This window comes from Calypte anna, chromosome 2 (genome assembly GCF_003957555.1).
Source record: "Calypte anna isolate BGI_N300 chromosome 2, bCalAnn1_v1.p, whole genome shotgun sequence".
In the NCBI taxonomy this organism is placed as follows: domain Eukaryota; kingdom Metazoa; phylum Chordata; class Aves; order Apodiformes; family Trochilidae; genus Calypte; species Calypte anna.
The window spans coordinates 52,590,206-52,618,169 of record NC_044245.1 but is presented as its reverse complement, the minus strand read 5'-3'; the positions used below and the strand labels follow the sequence as shown (position 1 = coordinate 52,618,169).

The window sequence follows — 27,964 nt, the reverse complement described above, 5'->3', positions numbered from 1 at the left end:
CATGGCTTTTGAACTACTCTGAAAAAAACACCTTCGGTATTTCTTGCAATGTCCTTAGTAATCCATTGCCTTGAGTAAGCAAAGTAAGTATGTTGAAACAGAATGAGCACATATACAGTTATAAGCAGCTCATCTCCAGAAAGGAGCTAATTCTGATATTAAATATGCAGGCGAAGGGTGTTCCCAAAGGTTATTTGCCAGTAATCAAAAAATATGTTCAGCACTGGGTGGTGAGACACTGGCACATGTTCCCCAGAGGAGTTACGGCTGCCACTTCCCTGGAAATGTTCAAGCTTGGATGGGACTTTGAACCTGTCTATGTAGGAGGGGTACTTATCCAGGAACTAGATATTTAAGGTATTTTCCAACCCAAATCATTCTATGATTCTATCATGCTAAAAAAAAAGGGCACTGGGGGAAAAAGAAGGAAGATGGTGAACTGGAAGGCGGGAGCTGAATGATAACGCTGGGATAAAATTCAGTGAATTCCTGAAGTAGGCTTAGTGGATACAGAAAAAATTAGTATGTCATAAAAATAAATCCTAATTTTTAAAGCTTAGTGGCTCCTGCAGCCCAGAAAGGTACTGTAAGTTTGTATAAGTATGACTAATTATCCTCTCCTGTGGTTTGCTGGGCATGTCTACCAATGGGACTGTCTAGACATCAACTTTCTGAACACCAAGTCCCTCCACTGGGACTGCCCGTTCCCAGGAGACATCCCTGTAAGCCTGAATCCATGTTAGGTGGGCTGATGGGGGTCTGTGACCTCTTGTGGGGGTGCACTGGGTGTTCTTACCTTTGACACAGGCCTGGACCTGCCCGTACCACTCCCCGCAGCTGTCGCAGAGCAGCGTGAACGCCGTCTCCCCGCTGCCCATGACGTAGCCCTGGGCACAGACATACAGCAGCTCATCCCCCATTTCAAAGCCAGTGTGGCCATGCAGGGTGGTGTGTGGGAAGGATGGAGGGTCCCCACAGGGTTTGTCTGGAAGGAAAAAAATAAATGAGATGGCAGAGGCCTTGCAAAAGTCTTTAAATGCAGTGCTGATGGTGATGCTAAAAGAGCTAACCTGAGGACAAGGTTTATGTCCTCAAAACACACGTGTCATCTTATTTGTGCTCTTGTCTTCCTTCATAAGTGTTTTCAGCTGTAATCGGGAAGGTGTTTATTGGGCTAAAATTGCAATGTGACAACTGTGGTATTACTTTAACAGCAATGCATCTAGAGGGGCTTTGTTTCTTACAAGTCAGCCCAGGCTGTCAAGCTAAAGCTGTCTTCTCCACCTGCTTCTGCAAAGGCTAACAAAGGTTTGAGACTGGAAGGCAAAAGCTTGGGCACAGTTCTATTTCTCAACAGCAGAAAAGCTTGTGAAACTGTTTGACACTACTACTAGACTGTAAGATGCTGAGCAGAGGCTGAGCAATGACCCAGTTCACCTTCACAGAAAGGAAAGGTCCAGGTGGACACCAGTAATTTTTGATAAAATATCTCTAAACTTCCACTCTTTCTTAAAATCAAAAGTTGCTTCCCAGTTACCAAAATTTCCCTGTTTTTTGGTTACAGAAATAGTGACTTGTGATTTTCAACTTAGCAACAACCAGGAGTAACATAGCTCTGCTCTCTGAGACTTAAATTTATCAGGACATGAAACCTAATAAGAAGCTTCATAATAATTCCTCTGACAGCACTAAAATCCAGGAAGAAAAATTATTATAAACAGTAATAAAACTGATTTGAGATTTTCTTTTCCTGAAAGAAATGCAGGGAGGAGGCTGACAGAAAACCAACAACACCAGTGTAAAGTGAATTTTAACTCTCTTTTTTGGGTTTGAATAATCTTGCCTATTGTTAATGAGGTGGTTCATGAGCTTCTAGAGAACTTCTAGGTATTGTCATTTCTCTTCTGTCAAAGGTCTTCGCTTATCAGAAGGGCTCTTCAAGAGGGGTTTACCATGTCCCCTTTTTTTACAGTCTCTTTTGAAATTGGCATCTGTTGGTTATAAAACCACAAAACAAGCAAACAAAAAATCTATAATGCAAGAACATGATTTTACCAAGAAAGCCAAGTGGGGAGTGTTGGCATAGACAAACACTTTTGTATTCTTTCTTAAAACTGGTATTTTTTCCAGCATTTCTAAAGCCCTTATGGAAGAAAAAAAAACAAAAAAACCAACTGTTCCACTTGCCAAAGTATCTGATGACTCAAAACCTGCTTTTGTCCTGATACAGAATAACTAAAAATGAAAATGTTAATAGGGGATAGCTCAGAAGTTCTGGCTATTGTATGCTTATTATTAAATGTAGGAAGGGAAACTTGGGGTGAGTTTGGTATTCTAGTATTGAATCTCCTGTTGGAACAGTTTGCCTTAGTACAAAACCATAATTACTTAGTTGGCTAAGCAAAGATATAGTTCCCATGAAAGAATTTTGTTTGGAAGCTGAAAAAGTGACCTCCAAGACTATTGCTCCTAAGCATGCAGCAGAAGAAATATCTTGAGAGAGCACCCTTGCTACTTTGCTAGAGTCGACTTTACACAAGATGCAATGAACAACATTTCCATTGACACCAGTTCCCAGCCAAGGTTTTCACTGGGGGACAGTTTGGACAGAAAAGCTTTTTCAATCTACTTTCTGCAAAGGTTCAGGCTTTCCTGCTTTTGCCCTAGGGACATTCTGCAAGATCCTTGTGAGTCCCAGCTTCAGCTTTTCCCATCATCCACCCACTTCTGACCCAGGCATAGGTAAATACATATTTATTTAGAAATATGATGTATTTATATTGCTAGTTGCTTGCTTCATAGTGAAATGAACATCCTAAGATAAACATCCATACTCTGTGAAAGCTCTTTGGATCAGGCTTTTAGAAATTGTCTGATAGACCTGGCTAAGAGTTTCTCAACTGGGTATGCAGGAAAACATCTGCCACTAATTTAAGGGACACGCTACTGCAGTCAAAGCTTTGAAGTCTATTCTCCATACTGTACACATACATATATACTGTCTAACACCTTCAGAAGTTAGTGGGAGTTATGCACACACACACTGACAGAAAAAATAAGCTCTTGAGGCTACACAAAGCTCAGTTTATGTACAGTCTTATGGAGGCTTGGCATCCGAGGAAGTGAGGAGCAGTTAGCAGCTAATGCCTTTCCTGTGAACTGGTTGGATGAATAGAGATTGATGTGGATGAAAGGAATAAGAAATATTTTATTGCCTCATAGGAAGGCTACAGCCCTGCTGCATTTCATGTACTTTATTTATGTAGTTACTTCCATGGGTACAAATGAGAGCTGTGTATCTGGTCTGAGGGAAGTATTGATCCCAACACTGTATGGGACAATTATTTTCCAGAAGGTATTCTTATCTACAAAGCCTTGCTTCTTAATCCTGTGCCCAGAGGAAGCAGAAAAGTAACACTTACATTAGTTAAATATGGCAAACATATTCAAAAAGCACATTATAGCCTTCCAGTATATAAGAAAGCTGAAGGGAGCTTTACTGTAAAATTTGGCAACAGACTTGGTAACAGAGAATTATGAAAAGAACGATCCAGCTGATGTGTGAATAGAAAGAAAAGCAGAGATTTTAAAGATGTTCATGGATGAACACCGTATAGGGAAGTTTTGACTCTCATAAGAGACATTGTAAGGTCATGTCTTTGCTGCAGAGCATATGGAGTGACAGTACGAAAAAGCATCAGTGAAAGCTGATAACCTGCAAAGATATACTGAGATTCCTACATCTACTCTGCTGCTGTCCCCTCCTGTGTGAGATGTACAGGAATTTTCCAGGTTGCAGCATCTTACGGCTCCTCATCCTGCTGGAGTCTCAGTTGCTATGACAATTCCTGCTCAGCCTTTTGCCAAACTTGTTCTTTCTGGTGCATGTACAGAAGTGACACTGGTACAGCAGCTCATCACAATGAGCCACTTCTGGGGACAGGCTTAAGGTTTTTGCCATTCTTTGTACCAGGAGAAGGCAACGCAAAGGCTTGTTTGGAACAACAGCCTGTGCTCAGTGCTGGCATTCAGTCCATTTTCTTGCTGAAAGAGAGGAGGCAGATCTGGGCCATGAAGCGTGACAGAGGGTGTGTTGGCAGCAGCTTGTCATGTAGAGGAACAGTAGTGCTCTTTGTTGAGGTGACCACAGGGCTTGCCTGGAGTGGTGATGCTGGTAGATGAGGACTGGCCTCCTCCATTGCTCAACTCTCCATCTGGAGCACTGCTTCCCCTCATCTATCCTCCCATAAACCAGGGAGTTTTCTTAGTGCTTGCTAAAAAATTAGCACAATCCATCTTTCCCGGTGGGAGAGCCCAATGTGCTTGATACTCAGGCCTCATCCAGCAGATCCCATGCTCTGCCTGTGTGTGTGAGAGATCACATCTCAAACCTGGAAACTTGAAATCTGTTTCTGGGTGTTTTGACCCTTCCTGAGCTTGTGATATATTGACAGGGAGGTCAAACACCTGACTGGGCTTCATACATTGACAGCTGACCTCCAGGACACAAGGATGAGTTGGGTTACACAGCGAGACACCACAGCACTACACAGATGTAAAGCAATGTTGAAGTAGACAGAAGAGCCTCAAGTCAGGAGTAATTTGGCACAGACTGTCTTCTGGAGTGAAAATCAATGCCACAGTCAATAAAGAACTCAATACACATATCTAGAAATCAGGATAGAATCAATGTCTGACAACTGAATAAGTGGCACAGCAAAGACATTAGTGTTGAGTATAGATGTGTTAGGCTAGTGATGACTGGTTACAGACCTCTTAAAGACTCGGTAACTAATTCTTACAAGGGACTGAAGATGCCTCATTAATCAAGTTAGCACATTCAGTCATGATTGGCTTTTAAGAATTATGGCCCCTCTGAAGTGTAACTTTAACTCCAGACCATGTGTGGAAAAGAGTCTCTTGCAGGTGAGCTTCTGGCAAAGAGCTTACACAAGACACTTTAAGAACACGACACCTCTATGCCCAAATCTGGATTCCTCCTGAAGCATCTTCTTGATTTCAATTACAAGCATGCCATCAGTTTGCAAATATTTTTTGAGATGTCTTGATAAAATACTATCTACAGAAAGAGCAGCTTAAGATCAATAAGAAGAAAAATCAACACAAAAAAGGTGCAGACTTCAGCCTCCACACCACCTGGCAGAACTGAGAAGCTACTGAAACTGATTCCCAGTTTATCTACAATTGCTACTTTCATTGTGTACTATACTCTGAAAGCTGACATGAAACATCCTCTTTGACATAAAACATCCTCTGTTACAAGTGCCCAATTCAGCAGAGTTTTTCCAGAGAGACCACTGGAATTTATAGGATGTCATCTCATCATTAAGAAATTGGAAAATGCAGCTCTTAACGCTCAGCCCTGTGAAAGATGAATGTGGAAGTTTGTTTTTCTTCTTGATTGCAGAGGCACTAAAGTACATGGAATTTTTCTTTTTGGATAAAAATGCTGGGTACAAATAAGAGTACAAAGAACCAGACCTCAATCATAGCCAATGTAAGTGCTGCTTGTAAGCTTCTAATGTTAGGATGCCAATACCTCTTTCATCAGATACAACCTGAAAGAATTTGTTAGTTTAAATGACATCACCAGGTAGCTGGAAATTTACTGTCAGCTATATGCAAAGCTGTGGAAAAGAAAGCTGTAGCAATGAAAAAATGAAAAACTTCATATCCACAGCAAAGCATGACACATACAAAGAAATGGCTCAAATATTACATAAAGCAAATTGCAGATTGATTGCTCATGTAAAGTACATTTAATACGTTTTCTGTAAAGAGGAAATTTTTTTTCTAACTGCTAAAAAAGCCAAACTGAAATATGTACATTAGCCAGCAAACTTTGATGGGTATCTGGAGCCTGCAGCCATGTATAACAAAGTTTGATTTGCATTTATGCTGTACACTACTACAAGTTGCTGCCTGTTTAGTTTTTCTATGATGGCAGTAAATCAAAGACTTATGGAACAGAGATCTTACTTGTTGCCTGTAAATACCAGTGGGGCACCAAAAAAAAAGAATAAGTAAAACTTGAGAGCTAAAAACAAAGAGATCTTTCCTTTGTCGCATTTTTTTTTTAAGAAAGGGAACTAAGAAGATTATACATGTATGGAAATGAATGGTGTGTGGTGCTACAAAAAGTAAGACTGGTAGGAAAAAATTGAGCTTTCTGTTTTTCTTGCTTTGTATCTTTGTGACTTTGAGTTATTGTCTTGTGAGCTTTGATGGAGGATAAATACATACCCTGTGGGCCAGATCTGATGTACATGTACATGTGATACTCAGTTTTCAGATTAGACAGAATCTAATACATTATTCAGTAATTTTTGGCACTCAGGACGAAGAGAGAAACTTTCTGACCTTTGCAGATCCTGAGCTGGTAAAGAGTTGTCTTTTGAGTCTTGTGGCTGCATGAAACATTTGTTTATGAGAAACTGAGAAGACATTTCTTGGTACTGCAAAAACTGCAGGTACACTGACAGCATTCATAAAACATTGCAGCTACATTTTTCCTTGTCAAATATAATTCTCATTACAAATCCCCTGTAAAGCACAACTCTTAGGATCAAAGATTGCTCAGATTCTTCTCGGTGTACTGAACAAAATCCATTTCAAAAGCACAAAAAATTATATATATATATATATGTATATATATATATACATATATATATTCAGGATCTTTAGTTGTAAAAGCCTGATCTTTTAAGCACACCCAGAGCACTTCCAGGATCTAACCACTGTCCTGGCTGTTAAGGCATGCTGAGGTGCATGATAAGCAATTCAACTGAACTCATTCACGTGGTAAATGATTGAAAATTAACTATAAATCAAGGACTAGTAAGGGAATTTTATGATGGTTTGTACTGGGAGACTCATGGTGGTTGAAGATGCCCTTTGCACAACCCTAAGAAGTGAAAATAGAGTTGTGAAAGGTTACAATCTTGAACTTAGTTTCTGGAGAAGGCTGATGAGCTTGTTCCCTTGTTCTGTCCTCACCCTGCCAGTCTGTCAGTGTCTCTGGCTGACCTCAGCCAAGCTGGGCAAAGAAGGAAAGCTGTTGAGTGTCTGCTCATTTTGGTAAGATGAGTTTGAACTTGTGTTCAGTTTTGGGGCCCTCATAACAAGAAAGACAACAAGGTGCTGGAGAAGGGCAACAAAGCTGGTGAAGGGTCTGGAGAGCAAGTCTTATGAGGGGCGTCTGAGGGAAGAAAAGGGGGTTCAGAGGAGAGCTTATCACTCTGAAATTACCTGAAAGAAGGCTCTAGCAAAGTGTGTGTCTGTCTTTTCTCCCAAGTAGCAAGCAATGCCAGAGCAGGTTTAGATTGGATATGAGAAGAAACCTCTTCACTGAAAGTGAAGTGTCTCCAACACTGAAACCGTCTGCCCAGCAAGGTGGTTGAATCACCATCCCTGGAGGTAATTTAAAGGACGTGTAGATGTGGTGCTTAGGGATTCGACAGATTAATGGTTGGACTCATTGATCTTAAAGGTCTCTTCCAACCAAAATGGTTCTGTGACTCTGTGAATGAGGAAAGAGTCAAAGCCAGATGTCTTTTCCATTAGGATGGGCATGGGTAAGACTCAGATCTTACCTGTGGTCACAAGCAGTGTTGGTCAACTGATGGGCAATGCAGAGTGGATAGCCCTGTATGCACATCCACACCTCTGATTCAGTCACAGCACATGTGGTCCCCTGCCCATCCTGAGCAGCAAGGAGCTGCCAGGAACCTCAATGCAGGGACCTGATGGGTAGAGGGTGAGGTTAGAAGGAAATTCTTTCTCCAGTAGAGAGAACTAGATTAATTTAATATGGGACTGAAGCTTATTGGTTGGATGGATATGAAAGAAATGAAAAGGCTTGTAGTTGTTGTGTATGGGGACAGAGGTCTCAGCATAAGAAACCTGGGATTTATCACTTTCAGAAGGGCAAAACAACTTGCTTCTTAAAATTGATTTCAACACACAGGGCTTAGTACTAATGCCTCGATGTATTATAATTACAATTGTGTCAATTAAATGCAATGTCCTCCTTTCTAAAAGAAAAAAAACACTTGGGAGGTTTCAAGTAAGAAGCAATTCATTAATCATAACTTAGATGTGCAACCACCTGTGGGAAACAGCAGAACAGATACAGTGTGCCAGAGGCTGTGGTGCAGGGTTTGCTGTTGCTGTTTCTTGCTGGATTTTTGCTTCCAAAATTCAAAGTGGCATCCCTGAGATGAGGATGTTCTCTAATCAGTGAATTGCTTTGTGCTTGCTTGTGTGTGCTCCTGTGTGTTATACTTCCATGGTAAGACTATTTCCTTTCTGGACTTCACTCTTTTCATATCAGCTACAGACCAGGCCCTACCACACAATTTTGCTTGAGCTTTTCCATTCAAACATTGACTCTACATCCAAAGTTTTTTTATACATTCGAAGAAGAGAGGACCTTATTGTCATTCAGAGATGTTTCTGTGTGTAAGGATTATTTAGTGAGTGCACTGGCACAATCATCCCAGTTTTTCATCAGGAAACTCCCTGCCTTCTACAAAACTAGTCTCTTTTCTGCAAATGGTCCAAATTTTTCCCTGAGTTTTTAGTACTCTGTTTTGTAGTCCTATAGAGTACTCCTTTCCAATAAACACTGTCTGATTGTATTCTTAACTTCAGCTTTACTGCTCCTTTACCATGAACAGTAACCAAATGCAAAAGGCAAACACGGGTCCTTTCCCAAGATTCAGCAACTACGTGTAAGCTTGGAGGCAGCAGGTGGAGACAGACAGCAGGACACAATGGAACAATAGTGGCCAGAGCAGTGACTTCAGCCTGCCACAGCTGTCCCACCCACCACAAGGTTTTTCTTGGAGGGGGATGATGACAGAAGAGAGATTTGAAGGAAGACAATGAGAGAGTTTTGCAGATGTTTACAGGGAGCTGCCCTTATATGTGAGGAGCAGCATGGAAGAAAGCACAAAGGTGCTTGTGTGACAACATGAGCAACTGGGTGACAGAGCTGGCATCACTCATAGCAGCACGGAGCCTGGGGTTGATATCAAGAGGTTTGCTTGAGAGGATGGTCAGTCAAACTCTGAGACTGTGTGCACATCAAATATACATCACTTTTGCCACATTTCACTTCAACTGTATTTTCATCCCCTCTGCTGCCACTGGCTTTTTGTTAAAATAGCCCTCTGAATTTTGAACTTATTGTTTCTCATCAAATGCCATCTGCTTGCCCCCTCTTTTCTTGGAAATGAGACATGAAACTTCACTGCAGACATCAACAGCCTGTTATGATGGTTCCCAAATGTCTTTACACAATCCTGCCTATCACTGACAATTTACTTTACAATGCCTTCAGAATGCATCTTTGCTTGCAGGTTCCAGCTTTTGAATATAAAAAAGCTTAAGCATCCACCTCAGTTGGGAATTATTTGGTTTTCAGAATCATCCATGATTCCATTCCCTATTGGGCTAGCCTATACTTGTTAGCAAAACAAAACGAAACAAAACCAAACAAAAAACTAAAATTGAGGCAATGAAATTATTTGCATACATATGCTGTATACTAACAGATATGCCACAGCTTGGTGTTCTGTGGCTGGAAACCAGATTTCTGAGTTACACTCAGTTACAGGGCTGAGTATCGGAGAAGCTTCAGGCATCTGAGTTATATTGGTGCCAGGTAAACAGTGGCAGATAAATACTTTTCCATAAAGTATGTTCTGTGAACATGAAAATGGGTTCTTCCAGATCAGTAGTGCTGCTTGAACTTGCTAAACTGCAGCAAACACAAAAGATAATGCGATTTATTTCACGCAACCAGTGTCTTTGCAGCTATTGGCTCACTCAGTGGGTGATTACTATAAAGATTTATTCCTTAACATTTCCTTTTTGCCTCCCAGCATAAAAAAATCAAAGGAAAAACTTTTAATGTTGCAAAATTGAGGTGATTGTGCATTACATTCAATAGCATATCAGTGCTGACCTTCATCCTTTACACAAAAAGCATCGTATTGGTCATTCACAAAGGGATCGGTTTCAATTTTAACATCAATGGCTTTCATGCTCTGCTGTTTGCTGCCCGTCTTTCTGCATATAATTGTCCTAAAATGAAGAAGAAGAAGAAAAAAATAATCAGAAATCTTCTGGAGTTGTACATGCAGGAGAAATTTGGAGATGCTTTATCACAGTAGTCAGGCTTTAGCCTCAGTTTAACTGTTTAAGAGTTGGCACATAAGGCATTACTGTGGGAAGATCTATGAAAAAAGCCAAGGGAGAATTAAAAATAATTTAAAAAATGTTTTCTGTAGATCAAATTCAAGATAGGAAGGAGTAAAGAATGCTTATCTTCTTATATTCTGTAATATTTCTAAACATCAGACCAAGTTCCAGAGTATTTAAGGCCACACTCTGCTCTTACATTCCAGCAATAAAGATTTCCACCAATGGCACCTGAATAAAAGTTAACAGAAAACTCAAGATTTAGTCTGAAAGATTATAAATCATTAGCATTTTAAATTTAAAGACTGTTAAGGTTATATATTTAACTTCTCAAAAGGTAGCAGAAGCAAGCTCAGAAAATTAATCTTGAGTTCCTGGAAGGAAAATTCTGTCTTGGTTTTTTTTAACAGGAATTCACACCTTTGTGTAAACTCCATTTCTTCTGGTTTGGTACTCAGCAATATCTAATCCACCTTGTTGTCCTTCATAGGCTTGGACAAAGGTAGTAAATCTGATTTTTTGGTTTTACAGCTCTGTAGATTTGAACATGAAGGAAGAGATTACCTCTTCTCTCAGCTGTACTGGCTGCATAAAACTAACAAATGTAAGACAGTTATGAGACAGTTTGTTATAGAAAACATTGGTTTTACTGCTACACTGGAGGTTCTAAAGGCTGGGAAAGTGAATTCAGCCCACATTTTTGCAGCTGGATATAAATGGTGAGAGTTTTGTTTTTTTGTGGACAGCAGGTCTGCAGAAGTGCTATTCTAATGAAAGCAAGACAAAAATGCATTCCACAGAGGAAGGCTTCCAGTGGAGGAAATTTATCATTTTCTATTGTGCAATTGTTGATCTAATTTTGCCATCAGTCCTGCACTCATTTTGGAGAATAAAATAAATGTTCACTAACTGACCATTCACTGAATGTGGAAAAGATCCAGTGGAAACCTGGTATATGAGCGTGACCTTAAATACTGCATGACAGTTGATTTACAGAAGTAGGCTGAATTGTGATTGTACAGAACATCTTAATTCTGGCATGTGGTAGCTTTTGAGCAGTTAAATATGCCACTTTAGTGTTGTTTTTTTTTAAAGCAAACAAACAAAAGCAGTATGAGACAAGCCATATGGTGGTAGTCATTCATATGTACCAGAATGGTTCCTAGCACACTTCTGTGTGTGGTTAGCAACATGATGTTATCCTCTACAGAAAGCCTCTAATAATTTCAAATCAAGTTATGTTTCCTTCGTAAGCATAACACCCCTTAATTTTTAAAAGGGGAGTCACTTGAAAGACAATATTGTCCATATAGGTTTAAATCCAAGTTTTCTTAGAATATAATGCATTTAAAGTCCAAATCCTCTAAGTCACTCACCTGGCACTTAGACACATGACTTGATCTGCCAAACTGTGTTCAGGAGACTGGGAAAATCAGGCCATCAACTAGAAAATGTTGTCTCTATTACATATTGCTTCATTAGGACTTGTTTCATGCAGGTCCTAAGTAAATGACATAGTTATGTCTCTCTTCAAAAAGTGATTTACCAGTCTTAACCTTCCCAATAATTACTCAGCCCCTGAGGCACCTGGCTCAGTTATGCCCTGCAACACTGAGTAGGCAGATAGTGACAGGACTTGAAAAATTTGTGCCTTTTGTTTGAAATTGTGTACTTAAGACTTCAGGCTCTCTTAACAAAAACAAAACAACCCCAAAACCTAAACAGTTTTTAAGACTGTTGCCATAATAAAATTCTGGCCTCTGAAAATCAGGCCACATTCCTTTCCATGCATGCTTAATGAAGAAGTGGAATTGCTGATACTTGGATTTTCTGATTTCTAATTCCCATTTCTAGGCCATATATTTTTCTGCTGCCCAAAGCACTGTAATTTCTGTATTATTTCTTCAGTAGGTTAAAAAGTTATCTGTGGGTGACACATCCTTGGTATATTCAGGTCATCTCCAAAACAGGATACCTGGCTCACATATAGGACTTGAAGAGCAAGTTTTTCTTATTTTTTTTCAAGTATTTTACAATGAATTACAAGTTTGTTGTTACAGAATACATTGATTAGTTACTTAATTTAAAGGGCTTTTCTTAGCTGTCAGCCAATGAGACCAGACTTACAGAGGTGTATCTTGCATATAGGTTTAACATTATACATTAAAAAAGGATTTAAAGACTTTAAAAATTTGGTTCTCATTAAATTATTTTCCTACATCAAGTTAAAAATTGCTTTTTCTTCTATTTTTTCCCCTACTACTACATGTAGTAGGAAAATTGCTATTTCTTCTATTTTTTCTTCCACCTACTAAGAAATTTAACTGGGATCTGTGTCATATTAAAACTCATTTGATTAAATCTGCAAACATTCTAATGTAATTTTTCTGAGATGAAAGAAGTCATGTCTTGCACACCTGCAAAAAAGCAGCAGAAAAACGATCATGGATCTCATCTATCTCATCTCTCCCATTCCTCTTTCTCTGTCGGGAGCTTCATACCATGAGCTCAGTCCTGTGAGCTTTAAACACCTTCAGTAAGGTGTTATTACTGCTGCTGAAAGGAGCCTCAAGAACACTCAGCTTTTCTCAGTAGTGGATTTAATGATCAGACCTGCAAAGCCTTTGGCATAGGAATAGTCTCTTTGCAGTCAGTAGGCCTCCAGGTATGACTTAAAATACAGTGATGGTCTCTTTTCTCTCAGTTCTTGAGGGTGGGTATAGGTTGCCCTTAAATCCTCAAATGCTGGGCTTTCACCTGTAATTACAGATTAAATAGAGGTACACTTTTGTCTCTGTTCTAAAAGGTAGGGTTTGATGCTTTTGAATTTGTTACATTTTTCATTAAGGACTGAAAAATGACTATCAAGTCAGAATTCACCTTAGTTGAGAATTTCTTCAGCAGCATTACCACGCTGAAATAAGAAACTAAATTTGTACATTTTACCTCCTCTTTCCAGCAGCTAGATGAGAGGTTCTGTAAACATGTCGTTTAGTTTGTTGCTTTACTATTTGGAGTCACTGCACTGGGGAATGCATCATGGTTGAGAGAATGCCACAAACTACACTTTTTTTAGGGATATATCCACCTACCCAGCCATTTAGAATCATGTAGTCAGGCAGAGAACTGTTCTATTTATTGCTACTTTCAGGTAATAATTGAATTAAACTTTAACCGACTTGCTCACTATTCATAGAGTCACAGAATCATAGAATCTTAAATGGTTTGGGTCAGAAGGGACCTCAAAGGTTATCCATCATCTGTCTGTATTTAATACTCATCTGCTTGAAATATCCACACATCTCTGAAAATTACTCTTACAAAGCCATGAACTCAGTATCACAGCATAAAAATCCATCACACATACTATCACTATAGACTAAGTACCATGTACTACCAGTAAGGCAAATATTTTTGCCTTTATTTGCCTTATTTTTTGCCTTATATTTTTGCCTATTTTCTGGTTGTGAAAGGGGAAGTTATAGTGGTGTTGACAACAGCCCCTCTCAGGGAAAGTGGGACGGTGCCTGGTTGGTGCCTCTTTGGATTCCTTGAAAAGCCAAGCTAAATACTATGGAGAATCTTCTCAGCCCACCTGACAGGTTGGGCCTAAGACCCCAACCTGTTCCATGGTGCCTCTTCTCCTCTTGAGTGAGACAACAAGAGGCACCAGAGACTCTGCACAGGGCTCAACTTCAGCTTATTTCCCGCTGTACCATACAATTCCTCCAACTCGGAATAATTATCAGTCTTTCCTCTGCTCCTATCCCAAAAGAAAGATCAGAGGCTGGCCAAGCTGCTCATCATTTTCCTATGAGGAAGCTTATCTAGCACAGCAACACATGAACCAGACTTCCCAGAAGCCTTCCACTAACTCTTGTGCTGGTTAAATTATTTCTGATCTATCATGTAGCCAATGAGTAATTGGTATATTTTCCACTTACAATTCCTTTGTTCAAAGAAGGAAATCGCAGAGAAGCTGGCATGAATAGTATTTAATTCACAATATGCCATAGTATGCAGTTATGTAATATATATTATTAAATATATCATACTGATATGCTCGAGCCATAGTAATGATATTTGATTTTATATATTTTATGTACATATTATAAAACTATCTATAATAAACCCAAAATATTTATAATAAGTTTTGTTATTCACTGATACATCTACTCCCAAAAATAATTGCTTAGCAATTTTGTAATATTTGAAAATTTTCCAGTAAACCCAAGCTAAAACATATGGAGTTAACAGCTGAGTTTATTTGACATAAAGTGATCCATCAGCACAGAAACCAGTATGTGGGACTGGGATGTTTTGTAGTCATTCATTTATCTGCCAGTTAATTATTCTTGTAGTCTTAGTCAATAAATTCACTGAACTGAGTCAGAATGGTCTTATGACATTTATTCCTAGTAGCATGAACTTGCATATGAATATACTCAACTCAGAAGAACATCAGCAATGTGTTAGCTGAGGCACTGTGAAAGTCTGGTTCATAACATAATATCACTATAACAAACCTTCCCCTAATTAGAAAGTTTAAAACTTCATCACTCTTCTTAGTCAAGATAAATCTTTAACATCCCGTGCTAATTTTTTTCAATAGTCAGATTTACCACTTGTGTTTCAGTAACTAGGTGAGAGAAAAAAAATTAATAGTCTGGAAGCCAAACTAGAGGATTTTTATTCTCAGTCTTTCCCTTCTGTAGTTTGGGAAACTGCAAATTATAAAGCTGGCTCTGATGAGGAATAAAATATAAATGACATTTTCACGATTACCAAAGGGAAGAAAGTTCCCTGAAAAGTCATGAAGGGGAGCACAGGTGGGCTTTGGAAAGTCCATTGACTGGGAACTATAGAGGCTAATTTTGCCTGGATATGACCCAAAGAAAGCAGCTGCTAAGTGTGACATGAAGACATTCCAACAGCAATACTGCCACTGGAAATGTCAAAAGGAGGTCTTACCAAGGCAGAACCAATATCCTTTAGATTCTTAAAAATATACACCAAAATGCAGCCTTTTGTGCTTGAAATTGTACATATGACTACTGAAATAGTAAGGCCTCTGTTCATTAAATAAATATGGTCCATTCATGCAGATTTTCATACTCTAGCCTAGTCTAAAAGGTTTTATATAGATATTTTACTATAATATCACTATGTATATATAATTTGAGCATACTTAATATGTGTAGAGGAGAATTGTGTTGTTTCCTGGCCTGGGCTAGTTGGCTGCTCAAAGACATGTCAAGTGTCACTAGAAAGTTGGTTTTACTCAATTTCATTTTATGGGCTCCAGTTTAACCCATGGCTTTCGTAACTAATGTTATTGATTAGTTACCAAAGAGTTAAAAAAAATAGATATACCCATTGAACGCTATTAATTCACAAAGAAGCTCAATTCTCAGAAAAAAGGCCTTCACACAAGACAAAGCATTACAGAGATTCTTATAAAAGGGGAAAATATGTGAAGTTCTCATGGGACCACATCTAGAATACTGTGTCCAGCTCAGAAGCCTCAAAACAAGAAGCACATGGAGCTGCTTGCTCCTTGTGAATCAGAGGGTGATGATCATAGGGCTGGAGCACCTCTCCTATGAAGAAAGGCTGAGAGAGTTGGGATTGTTCAGCCTGGAGAGGAGAAGGCTCCAGGGAGACCTTAGAGCAACCTTTAAGTACCTGAAGGGGCTACAGGAAAGCTGAGAGGGGACTGCTCACAAGGGTGTGTAGTGATAGGATAAGGGGGGACAGTTTCAAAATTAAAGAGGGTAGATTTAAGCTATATACTAAGAAGTTTTTTAGTTCGAGGGTGGTGAGACACTAGAACAGGTTGCCCAGGGAAGTTGTGGGAGCCCCTACCCTGGAAGTGATCAAGGCCAGGTTGGATGAAGCTTTGAGCAACCTGGTCTAGTGGAGTGTGGCTCTGCCCATGGTAGGGAGTTTGGAACTAGATGATCTTTAAGGTCCCTACCAAGCTAAACCATTCTATGATTCTAAGAAATTACAAAATCAACCTCACTAAAACTAACTTGCAAGTTGAAAACCCGGTATTAGTCTCTCTTCTGCATTTGCTAAGAGCAAACATATCCCCTTCCTGTCTTCTTTTTGTTAAGCTAAACAAACAGCTCATCTTTAATCACTTCTGATTAAAGAGGCTCTTTCTTGGACTGATCTCAGTCTGAACTCATCCCTTCTGAGCCTGGATGCCAAGAATTACTTTGCACAATTGCAGGTGGTGCAATGAGTGCCTCATTCAAGCCCTTTAGTACTGCTCTCTCTCTCTCTCCTGGAAGATCTGATGGAGGGCTGCATTTCCTCTTTTCACACATTTTATGTGTTATTTTATTTCACAACAGATTCACTGCCACCAGTGTTCTGTGACTATACCCAGCTTTTTCTCTTGCTCCATCTTTTCCAGCAGAAATTCCTATTCATCCTCATGTAATACATTGAACCCTGTTTCTGTTACTTTATCCTCCTGTTCAATACTGTGTTTTTCCTTGGTCTTAAGAATGAGTTCTCACCTTCTGACATTACCTGATTTCACTAGCATACCCCTACCTTTTGTGCCAAAGTTTGCTAAAGTTTTGCTAAAGCACTCAAAGTTTGTTAAAAAAAAAGCCTCCTAATAAAAATAAAATTTAAAAGTGCAACTTACAGCTAAGCAAATGGCTGCCCTGGGGATTGTAATTCTACAGGTTAGCAGATGGTGGGTTGGGTGCTTGTCCTAGAAAGCACATCCAAAACACATTTTCTTGTGAATGATGTTTTTCCTGGAAAAGTGTATTTTCTAAAAAACTCTTCAAATATTGGGCTCTCTGTTTTGTAAGACCCATGGCCGTCATACCATGCCCATGCTGTCTTCCCAGGTTGTGCCACGAAAAAAACAGCACCACGCCCAGAGCTGATGCAAAGTTGTTCATGTCCACTTTGCTCAGTGATACCATTCCTTGGAGTAAACTGTCCATGTCCATACATTAAATTCAAGCTCTTGACTGAGCTTTATGTAGAAATCCCCATTTCTGAAGCACAATCACTTTGGTCTTTTCTCTGTATGAGACTTTTTGAGATGATTGACAAGAAACAATGAGAAAACACAGTTATCTCCTAGCAGAGCATGATACAAGCTGTGGGAGTAGTCTGTGACACGAAGGAATTTCAGAGTGCAAACCTCCCCAGACTGTTTCAAAAGCATTTTCAGCATTTTGAATTGGACCATTGTCAGCTGTGTCTGGATTTTTCTCTTGAAGGGAATTAACTGACCTATCTCATACACATGTCTGGAAGTAAATTCATATGCATTAGCATCAGGCAGCAGCGCACAGCCTTAAAATAAAACAGAGAGCTTGGCAAACTGACATATCATTAGGACTGCTTCTCTGGAAATAAGCAAGAGGGCCTGTTAGAGAGTGTACACCTGTAGAGATTTCAAGGGGTCCACAAGTCCAAGAGTTTACATACACAGTTGAGAGGACTGGCAAGGTTAGCAACTGACCTTTATTTCATTCCTTGGATATTACTTTTTTTCCTTTCCAAGAAATGTGCTGTTATTACCCTGCTACCTATTACCAGGTGCTAGGCAAGTCCTCCGCAGAAGGCAGAAAAAGAAGTAGGTAGTCTTGTGAAATGTCGTTTCTGAGTCTTATTTCCCACTGGTGTCATCTGCAGTGAGGGCCCCGTTACATTTGACACTGTAGACACATTCAATAGGAGTCAGTGAAAAACCCAAAGAGCTAACAAAAAGAAGGAAAAATAGAGATGAAGTAATTTTCCTTGCAGCAAACATTTGGTCTGTGGTCAGCTGAGAAAAGAACTCCAGTATTCTGACACCCTCAGCAAAGCTTATTCTAGCTGATTTTGCTTGCCTGCCCCAGAGTTATCCCTTCTGAAATAAACCCTCCAGGGACTGGGTAGGAACCAGCCTGAGAAAGTTTCATGCAAAGGAATAGGTTGACAGCCCTGCAGAAGGTCTATCATAGAACAGACAGACTAAAAAGTCAGAGCTTCAAAGACCTATAGGAGGGATACATGGCTTCATTCTTCTGTACACAAACAAGGAACAGGGTAGGGAATAGGACAGCTTCAGTTGTCAGTCATAGAAATGTGATGGAAATTAGTAAATTTGCTATGAATATCTTAACACAAGCTTTTGAGGATGTTTACAATTACTAAAATAAATAGCTGCTTTCTAATATTCTGATGATGATAAAAAAAATCGTGTCATGTTTGCTTTCCAGATTTCAAAAATCCCAGAAATGAACATAAGACCCTACAGGACACACTGCCCAGTGCTGGAGAACCTGAGACATGGTTTTCCAGTAGGACACCTGAATTTAAAAGATTGCACTGCAAGCCCTTTAGAGAACTCTGACACATTTTTTTCATTTATATTCTGGCAGATTGCTTTCTGGTTTTACTGACTCACTTGTCTGACATGCAAATAAGTCATAAGAGTGTCATTTTTAGTACAAATAACTATCAGGGCTCATCTGAGAAATGAAACCTGCCTAACGACATTTCATTTCCTGAAATGTTACAATGTTTAATGCTTTATAAGTTACACATGTCAAGACTGACTTGTAAATGGTTTACTTCTGGGATGCTGGAAGAAGTTACCCTTTATCCTCATATCCCCGTCTACTTGCCAGTGACTCTCCTCTAAAGCTTCCCAAGCCCTTGGAGCTGCTGGTGAATTGCCTCCGCAGACAGCCCTGAACTCTGATTTTGGTTGATTTGAACAATTGGAAGTGGAAGACAAAAACAGCCCTTTATGCTAACAAAAGATGTTCTGTCTCACAAAACCTCCCAGGTTGTTGTCTCTTTGGATTTGCTGGCAGGGACCTATTCACTCAAGCATCAGTTGAAGAGATGTCCCTGCCCAAGCAGGTGAATTGGAACTAGATGATCTTTAAACTCTCTTCCAACTTGAACCATTCCATGATTCTATATTTTTTGAGACCTGCTGCTTGTGGTAACCCAGTCTGCAAGGACTGAAGTGGATTGGAGAGGGCAACATGAGAGACTCCACCAGCAGACCAGTGTCTTCATCCACTGCCATCATTCTCTGCAGAATGATGTTTTATAACACCCTAACTAGTAGCTGGCTGACCATATTACTCACTTCTGACTTAAAAGACAAAAGAGACAAGCACCTTTACTAACAGTGTAACTGTTGTCCCAGTTACACACAGAATCACACACACAATTTCCACAGTTGGAAAAGACCTCTAAGTTTAAGAGGTCCAACTGTTAACATCCCCTCCAAATAAAATACATGTATCAATATCTATATCACCCACTATCATAGAATCATAGAATTGGCTGGGTTGGAAGGGACCTCAGAGATCATCAAGTCCAACCCTTGATCCACTACTGCTGCAGTTACCAGCCCATGGCACTGAGTGCCCCATCCAGTCTCTTTTTAAATATCTCCAGGGATGGAGAATCCACGACTTCCCTGGGCATCCCATTCCAATGCTTGATCACCCTCTCAGTAAAGAAATTCTTTTTAATGTCCAACCTAACTATAGCATGTCCTGAAGTGCATGCCACTATAGCATGTCCTGGAGTGCCTCATCTACACAGTTTTTAAATATTCCAGGGATGGTGACTCCACCACCTCCCTGAGCAGCCCATACTCTCTCAGTAAAAAATTTCTTCCTCAAAGCATTTCTAAACCTCCCCCAGTGCAACTTCAGGCCATTTCCTGTAGTCCTATCATTACTCACCTGAGAGAAGAGGCCAGCACTCACCTTTTTACAGCCTCCTTTCAAGCAGTTATAGAAAGCAATAAGGTCTCCTCTCAGCCTCCTCTTCTCCAAACTAAACATCCCCAAAGCCCTCAGCCTCTCCTCATGGGGCTTGTTCTCCAGACCCTTCACTGGCTTGGTTGCCCTTCTCTGAACTCTCTGACTGCAGTGGGTCAGGAAGAAGTAGGTTGGAGTGAGATGGGCAGCCACAACTTCATCGGATTGAACAGAAGATGTCCCATTACAATATCTAAATCTTTGCATGCTTCCATGTGGATCCATGTTTACATATGAATCATCAGAAATTTGACAGTCACCCAAACAGGACTAGTTCTTCAGACCAAATTCTCCTCTTTGCCAATATGAAATGTCTAGCCAAAGAGCAGGCAGTATAAACACACTCATGCTCACACCCTGATGTGCCTCAGTCATATGAGAAACTCCCATGTGTTTCCAATGCGTTTCCAGGTTCCTATTTGGCTGTAAAAGTAACAGTAAGGACCCAGCAGCTGACAGTGATGGATATATTTACTGGAAGTGGGATTCTAATTATTCCCTAAGGCCATAAAATAGCCATCAGAAGCGAAGAGATCAGTGACTTATACAAAACCTGGAAATTTGATCTAGAGGTGGAAAAGTTCTTACATCTCTGCTAGAGCTCCTGTCCAATTTTAAGTCTGGTCAAGAGAAGACTGAAGCATGTCAGAAAATCTGCAACAATATAATGACTTCACTCAAGTATTTTGTTTTTGTTTACTTCTACAACTAATGTTTAATCCATTTTTCCTCAGGGGAAAGATTGGGATACTTCCCAGGAACCACATAAATAAACCAAACTGCATTTTTCCTGAAACTTGGAACTTCTTTTATCATCTTCCCTCATATTCACCTCCTTTCTGATGTACACTGTCCAAGAGGATATGGGAGAAGATTAGACTAAAGCTCTGTGATCTGCACTGGATGCCAATAAGATGCTGGGTGGAATCCAAGGTTTTAGATACAATGGGGATCTAAAATCCTGAACAGCTTTGGACCTGGCAAATGTGGAGAAGTTACTTCTTTCCCTGTGCTGCGCCATCACATTCAAAGATGTGGAGGTCCACTAAGATAAATACAATAAGGATAAAAATTCCAAGTGTGGATCAAGGTTTTTCTATTTACCAACTATTCTTTATCTTTGCTGTCATGGTTCCATTTAACAAGTAAATGCCTGAAGTATTGAATAGATAACTGTTGATTTATTTTTAAAATTAAATAACTAATTTTGTAAAATATTTCTCCCCCCTTCTTAATAGCTTTTCCATTCCTTTAATCATTGTTGAGCCCTTTTTTTAAGCCTCTTTTAGTATTTTTCTTCAGATGCGTTAACAGTTACACACATAATAATCCAAAGGAGGCTGTTATACTGGCACATATGTATGTTTGTATGTATGTATTTTTCATATTCTTTGTCCCATTCCATAGGCACTCTAGCAGCTTCTTTGTTTGCTTGTTTGTTTGTTCAGTTTTACTACAGCTGCAGTCTGACAGAGCTTTTCTTTGTGCTGTCCATAGTGATGTCCCTGTATCTTCCCTGGGCTGACAGAGGTAAATCAGAACCCTGTAAGATATTTTCAGGTAGCTTGCATATTCCTTCTGCATGTATTATCACTGAACTCCATTTGTCATCAGTTGCTTAAAGTCCTCTGAAAATCTTAATATTTGACTCAAGCTTGTCTGTAGTGAAATGAGGCCACCAGGTGCCACTAATTGCCAGGGAGTGAGCATGAGCTTGTGTTAAGCCTTTATTGGCCCCCTAATCCTGCTCATGCGCAGTTAGGTCCTGCCCTAACCAGGCACAGGTGGGCTTAACACAAGCTCATGCCACTCCCTGGCAATTAGTGGCACCTGGTGGCCTCATTTCACTACACTTGTCCAGCTTAGATTTATCTCATTTGCACACTTTGCAGCCAACTGCTCATTTCCATCTCCAGAGCTACACTAACTAACAGCAAAACCAGTAAAACCTTTTCAGGCATTACACTTTTCCTTGCTTTCCCCACAGTCAAAAATACCCAGTTCAGCCAACCAGGTAAGAGACATTCTGGTCATTGCCCAGCTTTGGGTAAAAGAGTTCCAGAGAAGAGAGTATTAAATACCAGTTCTGAAAGACTATTCTCTTGGGTGAAGCTTCCCAGGGAAGGTCAGATGTGGTGTCTGCACAGCAGTGGCATGCTGAGTGCCCTCACAACATCCTTTCTGACAAATAGTTTAGAGACTTACATATAAAGAAGGGGTTTACTGGAGGAATGGAGTATTGAAAGTTGGAAGGGATGAAAAAAACTCCTTTTCTTCCCATCAGTATGATGATGATGATGATGTGATGTGTACAATACTATCACTCTACCCAGTTTTGCTAGTGAAGATATTCAGGGATAAGCCCACAACTCTCTGTTAATAGATGTAGGTCCAGTGCCTGCAGTAATCAGTTGAAGATCTTTCAGGACTAGTAGCACCGTGTAGTAAGCAAAGGGACAGTTTCTTCTCATATCCATCATCATTCCTTACTTCTATAATACAAGGGCAGTATAAAAGAACATGTGCAACAACTTAGCCCTGCAAATCTTAGAGCTGGATAGTTATCCTGGCTCTTCAGCCTGCATTTCAGCAACAGGCTTAGGAAAGAAAAAATAAAATAAATTAGGATTTAGATCACTGTCATATATCCTGTAAGATTTCGGGATTATTTTAGTTATCAAAGTACATGCAAATAAATTTTCAAACAATTTTTCGCCTGAAAAAAAAACAAACACCAGAACTTGTCGCTTTTGATTGGAGTTTTTTTAAATACTACCTTTCATTAATACTAGTAATTTTCTGTCCTTTGGAAACTTTATCACTAAAAACACATAAACTCTAATTTTTACTCAGCTGATAACTGTCAAAATCCAATACTATACCAAAGTTTAGAAACTTGGATACAGATCTTGATAAAACAAAACTTTATCATTATTGAACACTGGCAGTAGACCAGGTGTTACCATCTAACTCATGAAAACTTTGTAAAGCACCTTAGGGGAATGAATACAGATGTTGATGCTTGGATGGGTGCAGTGTCACACAGCTGGACCTGTAGAAGACTGGCATGAGCCTCAGTTAGCTGGAGTTTGGGAAGCCCTCATCAGCCACAGCTGAGAGGCACCTTGGCAGGGCCATGGTGCTTCTGGTGTCCAGCTAGCACCCATGGGGACGTGTTCCCAAAATCCTTAAATTTCACTGAAGGTCATTGGTACTTCTGGACTACTCATGAAGGCTGACTTTAGCCCCCTGAAACTCTTCAGCAGAAGGAAGGAGTTTCCATTAAAAGGACATTTTTACATTCCTGCTTTAAATGCTTCCTTGACAGGCTGTGGCAGGGCAGTGCATTTTACACCACTTACCTGCAGCGTGAGGCAAAGCTCAGCCTAGTGCCATGTGGAGTCACCTGAGCTACCTCAGATGTTCAGCACATGGAGTGACACCACCAGTTCCCTTCTGACCTTTCCCAACAAACTCTCTATGACCTCTGCATTAGCTACTGCACCTAAAGCCATACCTATCTGAACATGTTTACTGTCTATTCAGACATGCATGAGGACCTGAAACAAACGTGTGGTTTCCATGAGTTCTACTACATTTCCATTACATTTTCAGCTTTCTTTTGAGGAAATATACCACTCTTGGGCTGAGTTCTAGTCAAAATGGCAATATGCTTATTATAGTTTTGGTTCTCCTGCTTCTTGTGGTCAATATTTCTCAGATGCGTGTATTTGTGTATAGGTGTATTTAGGGATAAGTGATAGTGAGGATTGGAGCATAACACGAATGGTATGAAATAAGGGGTGGAATGTCCTGGTTTGGGCCAGGATAAAGGTAATTTTTTTCTTTTTTTTTTAGGATTAAGTGGCAAGATGGATGTCACCACATCCCAATGGATGTGATTAACAAAGTAACAGCTATGGCCCCAACAACTACCAAAAAGGAAACTCGGTCCTTCTTAGGAACAGTTGGTTTCTGGAGGATGCATAATCCTGCTTACAATCAGATTGTGAAACCTCTCTATGAGGTTACCTGAAAGAAGAAAGACTTTAAATGGGGCTCAGAACAACAAGTTGCTTTTGAAAGTATTAAACAGGAGATAGTGCAGGCAATGGCCCTTGGACCAATTCAAACAGGGCCAGACATTAAAAATGTGCTTTACACCAGAGCTCAGCAACCTGAGCTTCCTAGAGCAGAGAATGATGGAGTCAGTGTGATGACTCCAGAATCAGATGTGACTCCAGTGTGACTCCAGAATGATGGAGAGCTGACACAAGCTCCAGAACTGCATCCTCAGCCTGCAAGCTCCTTTAGGATTCAGCACCCTGCTGCATGCCAGGTGAAAGGGAGCCGCAGTGGCACAATTCAGAAGGAAAGAAGAAGGAGAAATCACGTTAGATCTGTGAAATATTATCTGAGACTGACCACTACTTGTGCCCCTGCTTTATTAGCAGTACAAAGTTGGTTTTGTTGTGAGAGTGGCATACATCATGCTGCGGGAATTGTGGCCAGTGTTTTTCAGTAATATTCTTAGTCAAGAAGGAAAATTTGCTTGACAGCTGTCACTCATCCTTTTCAGGAAGGGTTACGGTGTTGTCCTTACCCAGTGGAGCCACCAGCAAGCCATCCCGTGGTGCAGGCAGAGAAAGAACAGTCCAGAACAGCCCTTTTCAGTTCTTCTGCAGTTGCTAAGCGAGCACTCAGGTCAACGCAAGCTTTCTCAGCTTCAGCTAAATCCAGAACCCGAGAGCTGTTCTTGGACTCCAGTGCAAAGACTTTCCCTGCGGCACCAAGAAAGGACACGTCACTTCTCATGCTATGGCACTCGTTACACATTCAACAAAAACATTGCAAATTATCACCAAATAAAGTTTACTTGCTTTAAGTAGGTTCATTCTGATGAGGAATCTCAGTAGGTTTACCAGGACTGTGAGTACCTTTGCTGTAGCTTTCATTTAAGTTTTGTTGATCAACAGTAAAGCATGTATGCCTAATTAGGGCCCTAATCATTCCCAGCCCATATGAGCAGCTCATCTTGCCTCTATAGGTCTGTGCCTAAGACCTGGGGAGAGAAAGCTTCGTATTCTCTTGATACATGCACATATGTAGTCAAAGTAAGAACATCTCCTGTAGGCTCTGATAGTGGAATTCCAGACACTGAGAATTCAATCCTAAGCATTTTACAGTTAAAACCACAAATATAAAAGGCAGTATGGCAACCCAGTCTTCTATGTCACAAGCAGATTTATACTTTTCTCTAAAATAAAAATAGTGTAATTCTATGGCAACTTGTGCCTAAATGCCACTGGAAAGTCATTTTGTCTTCATATCTTTCTGGAAAGACAGACAGAATTTTTTTCTTAATGGAAGGCTCTTTTGAATGAGTATTGGAACATATTTAGCATAATAATTTCTTGTGCTATCTTTATTTTCAGTGCAGTTCATTTTACTTTAATTTATCTAACACTGTGAAAGCAATATGGGTGAAAGTTAGAGGTTTTGGCAACTAGGAACAGGGCAGTTGAGGTTTTGGCAACAAAGCTTGAGAAGTTACTGGGTTATGGAATAAACACATTAGTTGGATGTCTCCAGAAAAAGAAAGAAACAATGAGGCAGTTTACAGTGCTGACATTTAAATTGCCATAAGTCTCTTCTTTCTGAAGATAACCTCCCTCAGAATATATCTCAAACTTCAAAAGTACTGGTGCAGGAAGACACCTCTTCATTCAGTAAATGCCTGAAAACACTTACTATGTCATATTTCAAAAGTAGATTATTAGTAACAGTATTAGTAAGTTGTCTGAAGGCATATCTTCCACCACATACTGAGTGTTTGCTACATATCTGGCTTCACATCCACAGATGATCTTGACCAGTATCAGAAATCCTTCAGACTGATTGGGTCTGATTCTGTACCAGGTACCACCATTCACCACATATTATTTCAAAAATTGATAAATCTGACTTCAATCCTAAATATAGGGAGGTGAGTACCTGATAGCTTTCTGTTCTCAGCTTGACCCACTGCAAGGATCACAGTTTTTACAGAAGACAATGAAAAATTTATTTCAAGTAAATATGGTGGTTCTGTTCACATTAGCTAACAAGCACAGAGAGGTTCTGATGGAGATTCCTACTTTGATGGGAATTCTTTATGCACACAATGAGAAGTCATCCTAACATGGGCAATTTCAACATGTAGGGCAAGCAGGGATGAGAAAAAAATTGGAATAAAGTGTATCCAGAGTGATTTTCTCAGGCAGTTAACAGTAGTTGACCAAGGAATGCAACCCAGAAGCACAGATCAGTGTCCTAACCATTAGACTACATTGTCTCTTGATGCCCAACTATAATCAAAACCATAAACTGTAATTACAGCAGGAGAGTTTGTGGAGAGCAGTGGAAAAAAAAAAAAAAAAAAAAAAAAAAAAGCAAGCCTCTACAGTCCTAAGTACCAAAACATCAGAATTCTTGGCAAAATGTCCCAAATAATGATTAGGAGACCAATGTAGGCTTCTGTTTCCAAAGCCATGAATAGACATAGTGAAATATGCATGGTGAGAGAGACAATATAAGCAGAAATCTGATGGTTTTAAACAGCAACTCTTAAGTTTTGGAAAAGCTTTAATTTGAAAGGCAAGCAAGAATTAAGCTCAATGCTTTATTGAGGCTTTGTCCCAAATAAAAACTTGTTCATGTTGTACATTTCACTATTTGACTGTCGAGATTGAGATGCATCATCAAAGATACATAGGGCAAATTGTGAAGCACATGATTTAAATAATAAATGCTAATTTGACATGGCATGAACCCTTTTTTTCCAGCCATTGGTATTTCTGTTAGAAGACTTAAATCAAGGAAGATCATTAAGGATCAAGTTCCATCTAGATATAACTAGAAGAAATTGAGTTCATCATTTAGTCTTTTTATCAGTACATAGCAACTACATTTTAGAGGAGTTTGGCTAGGCAAGATTGAAGCTGAGACATCTTTCCTTAGCTACAGTAATGTGTCTGCTAGTACTTAAGATAAATTCAATTTTTATTAGAAACTATGAAGATGCAGCTCCAAAACAGTCTTGCCCTTTGAAAAGGAATCTGGGATGTCCAAACTATGTAGATAAATAGTTTTTTGGGTAAAGTAAGAAGGAATTACTGGTTGGGAAAATTACAGTGAACTGCTTTATAGGAAGTTCTGGTTAGCCAGAAGTGGAGAAAGAAAGCTGACCTGCTTACCAGACTGACCTAGGATTCTTCTCCAAAGTTTTAGAAACTTCATGGTTATCTGCTGAATATTTAAAGATGAGCACTTTGGCTTTGCCAGATTTCTTATTTAGAAAATAAATGACCAGTGGTATGCTGGATCCTCAGTATCCTGAGCTGTATCACATTACAGGAAAGAAAACACTGGAGACATGCTTGCACAGTAATAGGAAAAATACAGGAGCACATCAAAGCAGGAAATCCCCTTAAATAAATAAGACTACAACACTGGAATGGAATTCTGCACCTTATAGTAGCATGGCTAACATGCTTGAAGTATTCAAGTACTGAAGTTTCCTCCCTTTTTGTCACAAAAGTGGTATAATTTCCAAGCTGGGGATCTAAGGATCCTGGTTGAATACCTGTAAAATTTTTATGGCTGCAAGTTGCAATGAAATATTTTTGTGTTTTGGTTTTTTTTTTTAAAAAAGAAGGTTTGTCTCACATACTTGATGATATCATAGTCATTTTTCTTATTGGGGTTCTGAAAAGTTAGATGGCATTTAACTTTCTCTCTAGCACATTATGACAGCAGAGAGAAGTTGTAAACAGTTTTCTGCCTGACATGGTATCAAGAGATGTGTTGTCATTTTATTTTAATTATGCAGTTTTAAAGATGAGACTGTTCTGTATTTCCACGAGGCACAGAATGGAGGATCATGT

At 39.7% G+C, this 27,964-nt stretch overlaps 1 protein-coding gene across 1 annotated transcript in view; it reads right to left on the bottom strand.

Annotated features, from left to right (window-relative positions):
* The window catches only part of SUSD5 (sushi domain containing 5), a 43,305-nt gene that overhangs the window by 10,251 nt on the left and 5,090 nt on the right, over positions 1–27,964 (bottom strand). Inside the window, exons 2-4 of the mRNA XM_008493167.2 lie at positions 24,643–24,820; positions 9,992–10,110; positions 797–985 (exon numbers count right to left, since the gene is read on the bottom strand). Coding sequence (XP_008491389.1) covers positions 797–985; positions 9,992–10,110; positions 24,643–24,820 — 486 coding nt within the window. The remainder of the gene's footprint in view (positions 1–796; positions 986–9,991; positions 10,111–24,642; positions 24,821–27,964) is intronic.